General features: G+C 37.5%; 1 protein-coding gene across 3 annotated transcripts in view; it reads right to left on the reverse strand.

The window, feature by feature from the left end:
- Positions 1 to 13,579, reverse strand: part of SH3D19 (SH3 domain containing 19) — an 82,187-nt gene that overhangs the window by 31,244 nt on the left and 37,364 nt on the right. Inside the window, exons 3-8 of one of the 3 annotated variants that reach the window (XM_059844371.1) lie at positions 11,369 to 11,409; positions 5,259 to 5,299; positions 4,341 to 4,383; positions 2,961 to 3,108; positions 2,530 to 2,731; positions 916 to 1,914 (exon numbers count right to left, since the gene is read on the reverse strand). In XM_059844371.1, the coding sequence (XP_059700354.1) occupies positions 916 to 1,914; positions 2,530 to 2,731; positions 2,961 to 3,108; positions 4,341 to 4,383; positions 5,259 to 5,274 (1,408 nt within the window). In that variant the 5' untranslated portion in view covers positions 5,275 to 5,299; positions 11,369 to 11,409. The remainder of the gene's footprint in view (positions 1 to 915; positions 1,915 to 2,529; positions 2,732 to 2,960; positions 3,109 to 4,340; positions 4,384 to 5,258; positions 5,300 to 11,368; positions 11,410 to 13,579) is intronic. The other 2 variants (XM_059844370.1, XM_059844369.1) reach the window with 2 other exon arrangements.

Below are 13,579 nucleotides of genomic sequence, written 5' to 3' on the forward strand. Positions count from 1 at the left end.
TATAGCCCCCCCAATAGCAAACTATGCCCACACAAACCTAACAGATGAAGCTAATAAAAAGAAAAATTGAAAGTCATAGCCACTTCATTAAAGGAGCATTCTGTATGACACACCCTCTGCTTTAAAACAGAACTCTCCCTGGATTGCAATGAGGCTGGTGAACTAAACCAGACATATTGAATACTAAGAGGGCAAAGCCTATTGCTATAAAATGTGATGACAGCCCAACACCCACCTGTGTCTTAAACTGCCTAAAAACAGCACTAAAAAAAAATTGACCCCAAGTGTCTAATAGTATCAAACAAGGTTTAGGAAAGGAATGTAGTTATAGTAATTCATCTGTCCACATGAATTAATTATTTTCACTTATTAAAAAACCCTGAAGCTGAAACCGTGTTACAAGAAAGCTGTCACATGACAAGACAAGACAGAAAGATAGGACAGAGAAAATAAAGAGGCATTGGTGAGATGGACAGACCACTCCATTATGTTTGATCATGAGTGCTCCTATATGCCACAAACACTGCTCCTTCTTCAGATGACTAGGTTTCCACTACAGAACTTGAGGCACTCACATACATGAGTCACATCAGATGGTAAGAGATAAGCGATCCCAAGTTCCCCAGAGAGAACTGCTACACATACTGGAGGTGACACCTAGCACATAAGAACAAGTCTTTTATCATTATTTTAGTACTTACATAATATATCCAGCAGACAAGTTCTGAGATTTATATAGCCTTGAAATCTCCTAAATCTTAAAATCCAAGTAATTTCATAGTGATCTTGGTATAACAGAAAACCGAAAGTTTCTTACACAAACATAAACCCCAACAAGACAGGTAGATGTAACTCACACAGGATACACCTGCAAAGAATAATCATAGTGACAGTTCAAAAAAATTTTCTTCTTACCTGCTGCTGCTTCAGAACTGATGCCATCTTTAACTACACAGGCTGGACTTAAGGGCAAAACATCATCATCAAAACTGATCAGATCTCCTTCCACATCTAGTTTATTTTGCAAAGCTGGTGCCGAGGAGTTGGCTGCAGGGGACAATTCCTCCAGAGACCTTAAAACCTTGTCCTGGCCAGATACAGAAGGCCGTGGAGGAGCAGCAACTGGTTTCAGTGAGGCCAAAGAAAGGGCAGGATTTTCTGAGTAACATGACTTCTTAGGAACAAGAGGCCTTGGAGCAGGAACAGGAAATCTCTTTTGTCCATCGCTGTTTTCTGCAACTAATCCACTCCTTGCATCAAGAAAATCACTACTGCTACTTTTAACAAGGCTGGGTTTTGGCTTCTTTGGCAGTTCAGGTTTGGTTACAACACTGCTACCAACTATTTCAGGCTGAGGCTGCAATTCCTTGGAAGGTGTTGATTTGCTTTCAGTCCATGCATCCCACTCTTCTGAAACTCTGCCTACCCCTGGCTTTGGAGCAATCACTGGCTTCTTAGTGGTAACCGATCTTGGAACAAATGAACGAGGGGCAATTTCTGGCTTTTTTGATAATCCTGAGGTATCATTAGTGCCTTGGGATTCAAAAACTTTGATCCTTGAAACAATACTATTTTGGCTCCTTTCTGTACTCATGCTGTCCATCACCAAGTGATTGTCTAGCAAGCTGTCTTCATCCAGAAGAGGTGACTGCTGAATTGAAGGTTGCTGCTGTTTTGCATTAGACTGGTTCACTTCTTCTCCACTGTCTATCTTACTTTCAGTACTTTTGACCACAGGTCTGAGATTGCTTCTTGATCTTGGCTTTGGCACAGGACATATCACAGCATTGGGATTTTCTTGGCACCTCTGACCTTCAGGATTTTCAAAGACTATTAAAGGATTCTCATTTTCTGCAGGAGACTTACTCAGAAGAGATGCAGGAGGCCTAGGAGGTTTAAGAGGACTCTGCCCTGCTAACAGAAAATAAAAGGTCTTACTTATCTGTTCCAGAACATTTAATTTGTGTTATTTTTTGACTGCCATCAGGATGGCTTTCATTGAGAAAAACATGATAGCTTTCATTGAGAACGGTACTAGTGCTTGTAAAAATACGGTTCTGTTCCTAAAAAGATGAATGGAAAAATATACAAACTTTAGGAATAAGCTGAAGATTGCTGAAATGCATGGTATCTACAAGTTGAGTTCAAAAGCCCCAGTTAACTTGCAGCATTGAGAGGCATGCAAACAAAATCCAGACCAAAGAAGAGTATAGTAGCTTCCCCAACTTGGTTAGCACACTTTTGAGTCTAAATTTTTCAAGTGCTGCTATTTTGATATCTGAGCTCCTATGGCCCCAAAGTTCTGACTGTTGTTTTGGCTGAATCGAACAAAACTTTCAAAGATTTAATGATATTCTGAAAGCAATAGTAGCTTTTCAGAAGAAAGGATTTTTACAGAAATTTATAGCTGTAATAATTCACAGAAATTTAACATTCATTCATATTAAATGCTGCACAGACCAACAATAAAGTGCATCTTCAGAAGACAGAGTAAGGTTTTCATCACAGAGAAATCCAAAACAGCCTCACCTCGACAGCCTGCAGATTCCCAGTGTGTAGGCACACTAGTTTTTACATTACTTCCTGGCAAATGGCTGATTAATTCCTCTGGAAAGTCAGTTTGTGTTGCAGAAGTAGTGGTATGTCTAGGAGCAGCAGCATTATTGTTATTTGTTGTATTGACTTGCACTTGATTGATTTCTTTTATCACCTGCTCGTACGATGGCGGAAGCTACAAAAATAGAGAGATAAATATTAAGGTACATCCAGATATGATACTTTAAAAAAAATGGCATATGAATTAAAAAATACTAAATTAACAAATACAGAGGAAAATAACACTGTCATAGTCTTCTATTCAATGTGATGAAAGTCTGAGCAAGCAAAAATTGTTCTTGTCTAACCTAATGAGCTTTTTACCTTTGTAAATCAAACAATGCCTCATGTAAATTCACACTCACCTCAGCTGGAAGATGCTCATTTCTCCTCCACTGAGCATGAGATGAAGCAGAAGGGAATCCTAATCCTTGAGGAGTGACAGGACTTGCACCTGGAAACCAGGAGGATGGCCGGAGGGGTTCAGCAGCAACTATTGTAATTTCAGGACGCCTGGAAATGAAGGCAAAGGGGAGTAATTACCTAAAACATTTACAAATAGTTCTTTTAAAGTATAACAACCCAAGGTTTTCCCAGAACGGGAAATAAAAATAGCTCAGGTCTTTTTGATTTAACTAAAGGTGTTTTTCCATGATTTCAAAGCAACTTACCTGACCTTTCTAACAAACACTTAGGCTTCCATTCAAAACCCTTAATTAAACGCCTTAGCCAAAAAGTAGGTTTACTGGCTTCAGTGAAATAATTTAAATGCTTAAAGTACTTAAACACAAGTGTAACTCAATTAGATGGCAGAAGTCTTAGTCTCCATGGGATAATGGGAACTAATCATGCGTTTGCCCTTAGCCAGCTACCATCTGAAAACAGCAGGGTAGTTAAAACTGCTTCTTGGCTGGATACCTAAAAACGTGTGTATCCTCAGACCCCAAGCGAAGCCTTCCAGGGTGCTGAAATGGGGCAGAGCAAGCCTCACAAGGCCTTTGGGACAGGGCCTACCTGCTTCCATCACCCAGTACTACAGAGACTTCCATGGGAGTGAAGGACCCACAGGGAGCACACTTGGTTTATCCCTGTACCTGCTCTTTCAGAGCATCAGCTGCAGGGGTGGCCCATGCTCCCAGGCCATGGTCCCTGCAGCACCACTGATCCATCCAGAATCTCACAAAATTTCCACTTTGAAAAGGGACTTTTGTGAGTAGATAAAGCATCTGCTTACAGAAGCTTCTGTCTGCTGACAGAAATAAAGCTGCAGAAGCATAACTTCTAAAACTATTTTAAAAACAATTTAAAAAAAGAAGGGTAGAGTTCCTTCACATCTAAAATAATGGCAGACTCAGTTCACCAGCCATCCAGGTTGGTGACCTCCTTTCTCAATACCTTTTGAGAAACTGAAAGGAGGCTTGAAAGTGTGCTTATTTTCGTTGCGAAGTGATCCCATACATAGATGTCAGGAAAATAAAACAGCTCTGCAGAGGTTTGATGGTTGGTTGCATTCTCCTTTTGAGGACACATACAAAAGTTGATGAGAGAATTCCTCAAACTCTTAACCTATTGTGCTTAAAAATCAAAGTATTTCTATTTTTTTTTCCAAGTCTACTCTAAACATACTAAGAATAGAGACAAGGAAAAAATAAACTAGAGGAGAAAGCCATAAAAAGTAATACTGTGACACAATCTAACAAGTTTTACAGTAGCACCTAGTTACAATATAAATAAGAGCATCATACCTTCTATCCCTCTGTTGATCACTATGGCTAGAGGTCCGAGAAGCTATTTAAAGAAAAGAAACAAAAGTTTTGAAGAGGTTAAAATATGTCACAGCAATATGAGGATAATAGCAGAGCCCTTACAAATCCACTATCAATAAAATGCAGAACACAGAGCATCTGATCCTAAATCCCAGATTTTAAGACTGGCCAAGGTTGAAAAAAAATTGTACTAAATATGAGAAGTTTTTAAAATAGTCAGAGTGGAGTTTCATAATAATTTAAAGTCTCTCTAAGTCCATGTTACCACCAAGAGATGGTCCTTTCCCCTGTCTTCTTTATTTCCACACCTTCCTATATTCTGCATTGTGGGAACCCAAGAGTTGAAACTTCTTTTTCTTTCATTAAAATGATACATGGATTAAACAAAAGGAAGTGTTAAACATATCAGGCTTTTCCTTTTCATGGATAATTTCTGAGATGTGCTCTTCAATCTTATTTAATGTCTCTTTCTCTTTGTTTTATAGAAGGGAAAGGTACTAAAGCACAGAACCTAAAAAGATATTTCACTCTTCTTCATGTAAAAAGAAAATATTAAATGTTCCCAGCTAGCTATTTGCTAAAGATTGGGGATTAAGAGTCAGAAACCTTTTTTTCAAACCACGTGTTTTAAGTTACATAAAATAAGCAAATCCTGACTTCTTAATTTTTCTGGTTTTGCCATATTTACATTCAAATATATTTTTTCCTTTGCCACATTGCATTTTCATTTGGATTTCTTTAGAGAGAAAAACAAATTATCCAAGGGAAAATTTTTTTGCACAGCAAGTGCAATTTAAGGAAGTGGTAGGATCTTATTGTGCAACATCACAGCATCATTAGCCGAAATCAGCAAAGCATACTTGATTGGAGAGCTGCAGAGTGTTGTGTCAGACATACCTCTTCGACAGGGCATTTTGGATGTGCACTATTCATGAGTGCTAGAGGAAAAAAAGAAGGGGTTACAGAAGACAAAGAGGAGGTAAAGGAGAACAAACCAAGGCTTCAGAGTGCCAGAAGCCACGATCAAATGGGTTAGTCATGCAAGGATAGTGCATGTGCCAGTGTTGTAAGGAGATAACTGTAATGTCTATTCACAACACTATTTATTTCACTTTTTTATTTCCTAAAAAATGAAAATAAAAGTACATTTTATTTCTAGTTGCATGCCAATTTTAACAGTGGCTGTTTAGAAGTTTTCCTTGCAATAAATTAACCACAAAGAATATAACTGAACATGGAAATGTCCACTGTATGGCTCAGCAAGTAAACACAGTGGGAATGAGGAGAGGGAAATCAAACCTCTTTGAATGCTTTTCCTACTTTAAAATTGTTGTTTATTTGGGTCTGCCTTTTCTCCCCTCCAAAAATAATAATTTACACTGAGGACTTGATACAGGTGCAAAGAAGTTGGGATCCCCTACCACAGAGGTACAGGCAGGCAGGTTGATCCCAGCAACATGCATACCTCAAATTATTTCACATCTAAATCAGTTCTATAAAAATTGTCTGACTAAGTAAATAAACACCTTGCCTTCTTCTTCAGAGATCACAGCATAGCACTGATCTAACACACACCTTAGGGAAAAAACCCAAACTGACTCAAACCAATCAAATCCAAGATTACTTTTGCAAAGATGATAGAAGAAAGTGTTCTTTTGGTAAATATGGTCAATACATCTGCTTGGGTTATAACCCAATTCCAATGATAAAGGCAGGAGAAATAAGAGCTAATTAAAGAGGAATGTAAAAAAGAATTGATAAACCTGTCACCTTACTTCACTACTTCTTAATTTCTGGATAAATTCTATGAGCTCTTTCTTCCTGTGAGACTCTAAATGTGCTTCTATTTATCAGAGTGCTTCTATTTATTAAACAGGAAAAACCTTAAAAAAGCCTGAAAGACCTTTTTCCTTTCTTAAAATAGGCAAAAAAAAAAATCTAGTGAGGTATCTATGTAATCCATCAAGCTCCAAAATTCAAGTAAACAAACTCTCTTGAAAACAACACATTTAAAATATTTATATAAAAATAACTAGTTGATATATAAATATATATAAACAAGTCTCCTTAAGAGAACTAGTGACCAAGCCTTCATGTACATTTTCAGAATGTACCCATTTTTCTGGAAAAAAAAACTCTTAAGCATCAATGGAATCAAGTTACTTTCATGTGTATAAGCATTTAATATAAACATTTATTTTTTAATGACACTGACAAAGTCTTCCCTTCTTCTGTCAACATCTCCTCTACTTTTGCTGTCACATTATTTTACAACTACACTTTTAGAACATATTTTGTTTTGGAAGCTCTTAAGAGGATTTAAATTCACAGTAGAAACAGAGATGGAAGCTACTGCATCTTCTGCTCTCAGGTATTCCACAAATACTAGGGAAAAGAAAATACAAAATTTCTAAATAATCCTTATCCTCAGACTTGCACAGCTTTTATTCCTTCACTATTTCTAAGAAATTAATTTAAATAAAAAAGTGCATGAATGAAGACATGAATTGTTAAAATATTGTTAAAATTGTTAAAATTGTTAAAATATTGTTAAAATACCTGACTTAAAAAAACACAAGAAAAAAACCTCAGCCATCTTTCTAGTCTTGTGGTCTTTTGATCCTTCAAGTCCTTTCTTCTTTCCCTTTGTGGATTGTCTTGAAAAAGCATACTATTCATTTTTCCATCAGAAAAATATAGATTTGAAATTATGACAGTTTTAAGATTTAAAAAACCTTTTTTCCATCAGGTGAGTCAATAGAAATATATTTCAGTGCTGCTTTATACACTGATAACTGAAAACAGTTGGTTTCTCAACTTCAACAATAAGAAATGCTCAGGGTGAGAATCACTAACATTTCAAGAAGCTGATGCTTAGGGGTATGTGAATAAAACAAGCAAAGTAGCTTCAGAAGGGGAAGGAGAGGAAAATATCAGTGCATAAAAACCTCACTTTTTCATCTTATAACTTTATTGGTCTTGTGGGGGAAAAAAAAATCAAATCAACTCATACCATTGTCAGTATTTATTTCTGTTAGTGTCAATGAGGCACTTTATTAGCCAGGGTCCATGAGGCATCTAAATGTGTTTAACCTGGTACAGCACAAAGGACTAATGGTAATACTGTAAACAGAGGGCAGATCAGTGACTTATAGATTCCCTTTTGTATCTATTTCTTAGAGGAACTATTTAGTGGGCTTTTTCCAATTATTTTAAATGTGTGGAGGCAAAGGGTATCCTATTTGTGCTGCATATTTATGTTTCAAATTTTTTCCTCTACTCTCAGGGTCCTACTTTTCAAGTGTACTTAATATGCCATTTGTATTTGAAATACATCCATATGGTGCAGGGGGCATTTTAAGCTTTGGGATCAAAACACCTGTGTAAGTACAACCACCGTTATTCCAGAAACTCAAACTTTGATGCTACAGACAAGCTGATGGCAACAGAAGTCTGACATGCAGATTTGAGCCTTTAGAAGACAGCTGGGCTGAAATTACAATCTTTTGGGCAACCTTTTAAGGCAATACAAAGACAACTGAAGACAACAGATCAAGGATCTCCTCAGAGATAAGGGTCTGCTATGGGCATTGCATAACAGTATCTGTGTGCTTCCATTGGCAAAACTGTAAGAAATACTGAACAGTTGTGTCACTGCAGAGTGTTTTCAAAGCAAGTTTAATATTGCATTAACGATTGGAAAGATAGCCTCAAACATGCCAAGCCTTTCTACAACAAGGACACGTGCTAATATTTAAAAACACACCTTCTTTCAATGCTTTCTAAAACCAGGTTAGACATTTCTTCCAAACCTATGAAATATGGAGACTATTAGACTAAGAAGTTATTTGTTTCACTATATGGATGATTAGGAATAAAGGTTATTCATTATAGTACTTCAAGGAAAGCCTCAAGAGTGGGCAAACACTCCCTCCCTTACCTACAAAGTAATGCAGTTTGAAGAACTGATGTTCCCATGGAAGAGGCCACACTTGCAGTCTTTGAAATATCAAAGGCGTTACATGACTGCAGAGATTCTTCTTCAGGGAACACTAAAATGATCAGATAATCCTCAAGGCAATACCAGAAAAAAGAGCCTTGATTTCACCCAACATCTGGTTAGATTATGTATGAAATCGTTGTGAAGAAAAGATGTGGAGGTTCAAACTAATTGGAATTTTTCATCCATCTCTGCAATAAGAGAGTTTTCTCCCAAACTGTTTCTTGGCACAAGAGGGAGGTCTTGCTCCTTTTCTGGTTCTGTTTCCAGGCACCTCAAGGAAATATTAGATTGTCTGACATTACAGCTGGGCTGATTTAATGCCTGAACCTAGCTAAAGAAATGGTGATGCCCAATTCTCCTTCCAAACATGGATTTTTCATTCCCCTTGAGTGAACATTAGCACTCATGTGACTCCACAGCGAGTTCACAGTGATAAAAAAAATAACCACTGTCTGCACAGTTTTTGTCTCACTTTACCTCCCTGAACCTGCTTACCTTGGGCTCAGACCACCAGCAGCACAGGGGAAGGAAAATGTCACCCCCAACAGCAGTCTCTTTCCTGCCTCTCTTTCATGACTCCAGTGTTTCTCTGTGTAACTTCAGGGAGAGAACTGATAAAATAATAACCCTCTTTCCACCCCCAGGGTAGTCCTCTATACCTTTTTCACAGCTGATCTGACTGTTAGACACTGTAGAGGCTGGCATTGCTGCTGAATAAAATCTTTGAAACTACAGCCTTAGAGCAAGTCCGTAGTTTTACTCAAATTTGACAATCCTGATTTATGAAGGCACTTCACTCCTTCCTACCTTTCCTTGCCTTGTATATTCTTGCCTCTGCACCATTCCCTGCATCATGCCAGCCCAAATGTTTGTGCAGATGGGGAAGAGAATGAGGTCACGGAATTGATCTGGTTGGGAAAAAGTGGGAGCCAAAAGAACCTAGGAAGCCCCCAAGCAAAACAAACAAAATGAAAAACAAACAAAACCCACAGCCAAAAATGGCTGCAAAACTGCCAAATGGAAAGCCACAGCTTCAGAGTGCATACAAGCTGTTACACATCCTTCATTCAGCCATGTATTTACTTAGGACAGAATGAGAATAGAACAAGCCCACAGGTTCTTCCAACATTTTAGGATAAGAGACTTGCTTCTGTAGCCCTGCTTCCCAACAACAGCCTGGTCTGGAAGAGTGGAGAAGTGAGTGAAAACACTGTTCCCCTTTGTCTCACTGCTGCAGTATTTGGCTTGCCTTTCCCCTTTCTTTGTCATTCTTGTGCACGCTGCTGCGCTGGCATCAATGGAAACAGTTTCACTGATTTCAGTGGGAGCTGGATAAGAGTGGTGTGTCCAGGCCTGTGACCATCATTAAAGAACCTGGGGTAACTTTTTAAGAGTTGAGATCAAAAGATTACTCCTGAGCAAATCTCATGTTCACATGCTTGCTTCCTTCAGGTTACTGGTCGGGCTCACTTTTCTGAATCCTATGGAGCAGTCAAAGAATGGAAAATGACACCGTGTTTCTATCTGGAGTTGTGGTCAGGGTGCCAAAGGAAAATAAACCCTCTTTCTGGCCATAAGAAATGGAGAGACTTATCAAAACAAAATGATATACAGCATTGTCCACAGGTGGGTAAGTTGAAACCCTGTACATACTTATCATGTTTCTTACAAATTTGAGATTAAGAGCTCAAAGAATCAGGGATTAGGAAAGACAGATTTCTAACTCTGTTAGGGAAATACACTTGTCCAGAGAATATCATACTTTTTCCAGATTAATGGCAAGGGGAGTTAGTAATTATTCGGTGCCCGTTGTAATATAGGTCCATCCTAACAGCACTGGGTAATGGCATACAAAAAACTATAGTTTCCTATACAATGCCTTGTTATGTACATGGATATTATTTTGCTAGCTTGTTATCAGAATAATTCACATGGTACTTATATTTCATCATAGTTATTCACATGTTAAAGAGTAAGTACCATAAGCCACAGCTTCTTGACTGGATTTTTCTGTGATTATGCCTCAAAACAAAGAATCACTTGCTACTGCATTTTCAAAAACATAGATATCAAATGCTTAATGATCTCATAGATGATTTCTCAGTTTGGCAAGGTACTTGGGCTTAGGCAGTCTGAATGAATTTCTGACTCCACCACAAAAGGCCCTCTGTGATCTGGTGCTCTCTGTTTTCCAGTTTCTATCTGTGGCAGCAACAGCACAAATAAAGTGCTGCATTTTAAGGACAGCATCATGTAGACTAGCTCTGAGTAAAACTTTCATGATGCCCTTTCACTATCTCCAATCTAATCCACACTAATGAGTCCCTGACTAATAGGTCCAGGAGAAACAAATCAGTACAACATACACTAATTTATTTTTCCCCGTAGCAGAATCCTGAAACTTGTTTCATTAATATGAAATTAAAGTCACAGACAGAAAAGAAATAAAATTGAAAAGGGGAAGAAAGTAACAGCATAAAATACTTTGAAAGATGCATCTAAAGAAACTCCCTGCTTGGAAACATCATGAGCAGGAAAAGGGGAAAAGGATTTAAATGCTGAAATCAGGGAAGAAGAGTTTGGACTTTCATTCAAGATTTATAAACAATCTTTTATTTTCCAAAACAAGCCCAGTACAGGAGTCTAATTCTGTCCCCAGTACAGTGAATAAGCAGTTGCTGCAGATTTCTACTAAAATTAAACAAACAATCTTCTATTCTGTCAAATGAACTAAAAATTTGGCACATCTAACCCAAGCTCTTCAGAGAAGGATCACATCTGTGCACAGATGCATTAGTGCATAAATAAGAAAATGTTAGCAACTGGAAAGAAGGAACAAAAAAATGGTCTAAAAAGAAAGAAAGAAAGAAATGACAGCCCCTCAGCTTACTGCTCACTTATTTACAGCTACTTTGTTTTTGCATACCAAGTTAAACAGTTACTAAAAATAAAAATGTTGCAATCTTACAACATTACAGTTCTCAAAAAGGAAAAGTAAACTTACATCTCTTGATTGCCGCTCTTATGGATGACAAGGGTCCTTGGCTTATTGAAGAAAAAAGAATTATTAAAACATGGTTAATGTCTCAAAGAGAAAACAAGTAAAACCATGCAAAAATTCCCCATATATTGTACAGGGTTTGCCAAGCCTGTTTTTTCCCCTGCGTTGTTATCTTACAGAAATTTGTCCAAAACTCCTGGACTATACAACCATACCCAACCCCTTTTAATGAAAACCAGGCTACAGCTTGGCTTCAAAACTCTGCAAAGATAGAAAGCCGATTATTAAATCCATTATGTCTCTCAATTCCGTCTTGAAGTTCACATTCTGTCTCATGTGGGTGTGCATATTCACAGATTTCAAGTATTTAATGACTTATATTCTCATAAATAAATAAAACTTACACAGTGAAGTAAAAACCTACAACCCTTTGCTAAATATTTTTAACAATTACTTAACAACTTGTCTTCCCTTCCAGTTAAGATAACATTTTTCAGTAATAACCTGGTGGGTGGGGTTAGGAAGACAACATGAACAAATATTTGTTGATACGCAGGGACAGAAAAATGTTTCCTTTTGCCAACTCATCTGTTTTCTTAGTAAGACTAAGGTTTCTGATGCCTCTCCTCTGAATGTTCTATTTAAGAGATACAGCAGTCCCTACTATTTCTGCAGGTAAAAATCATATCTAATTTGGGATTATCACTTTCAGAAATGTTGCAATTTGAAGAACATGGTATTAATATTCTTCCACTTCGTGCTAAGCTACAGAGGAATTAAAACAACACAAACAAACCAGACAACCAGTTCAGAAGAGAAGGGTTTTTTCTCTTTTTTCTCTTTTAAATGCAAGAGATAAAGACTATTTATTGGTGAAAAGCTGAATAGACTTTTTAAAGGCTGAAAATACATAGACTGTATCTGGTTCAAATTAATACAGTATCTTAACAACAAAACAAAGGTATACTAATCAAGCCTTTTCCAGAAACATTTCAGCACCAGACTCCATCAGCAGGAATGTCAGTACAGGGAGTGCATTAGCATTTTGAGTCTGCTCTGGTGCAGCACACCAACTCTGTCAGGGCTCAGTTTACTTCCACATGCACATGATGGCTGCAGTTACTCCAGTGTGATGAAGAGTGGGGGGATTTGGAGGAGAGAAGAAAGAGACAAGTCAAAAAGGATGTGGATGAAAAACGTCCTCCCTCTACAGTCATTCTGGAAACTAATTAAGACTAGAAATGAATGTTGCTCTGACTGAACTGTTTTCTGAAACAGTCTGGCTAGTCTAGGATAAACAATGCCTATTTGTCTGGTTTCAGAAACAGTTCAAATGTGGCTTGGCCCCTATCCACACTGCTTGCAAAGCTGCTTTAGAAAACATTTCTATCAGTCATATTTCACTGTGCATTTTTAGCAGAAAAGGGTTCTGGTTTTCCTTCAAAGTGTCCCACCAAAATACAGTCTTATCTTTAAGAAACACTTTTAGTTGTATGTTCCTCACAGCTGTACCCTGGACTCTTTTCTTAGCTCCTCATATCTCAAGTCTCTTTCTTTTGAATGTTCATTTTTGAAGCTTAATTTTTTTGCTTTCATTGCTCTGAATAACTACAATCTTTAGGGTTTTAATCATATTTATTATCAGACAGGAAGGAGACTGAAGTCTGGTAACATAAATCTGAAATCTCCCAGAGCAGCAGTAACTTTCTATACTAAGAATTCAGGATTTACTTAAGTTTTATAGGCAGAAATTAAGAAATCTATGAAGAACGCACATTCAAGTATTAGTAAGAACAAAAAGAAACAAATTCTTTCTTCCACTGGCAAAAGCCCTTTGACCCATTGCAATTTGCCTCAGAATCTGATAAACGCTTTCATATAAAAACAAGTACTTTTGGCTTGAAATCATAGGAGTTGTCACGTTCAAGCTTTCCATACAGCATGAAACCAAAAGGATACACAGAAAATATTTTTTAAATGAAAAGGCAAAGAACAAAGAAGTAAAACCTCTCATGAAACCAACCTAGTGAAGTTGAAGAATGGATATATCAAGGGCAGCAAGGCAGCCCAAGTATACAACTATCTGTAATTTAGAACCCAGGATAACATGGTTCTATAAGAAAATTTAGGAGCTCACAGGCAAAACAAGCTGTTAGAAGACAGTTTTTCTTTTCTACTTTCCATTAACAGGTCACTCATCAACAACCTTTTGGC

Source organism: Haemorhous mexicanus, chromosome 4 (genome assembly GCF_027477595.1).
Source record: "Haemorhous mexicanus isolate bHaeMex1 chromosome 4, bHaeMex1.pri, whole genome shotgun sequence".
In the NCBI taxonomy this organism is placed as follows: domain Eukaryota; kingdom Metazoa; phylum Chordata; class Aves; order Passeriformes; family Fringillidae; genus Haemorhous; species Haemorhous mexicanus.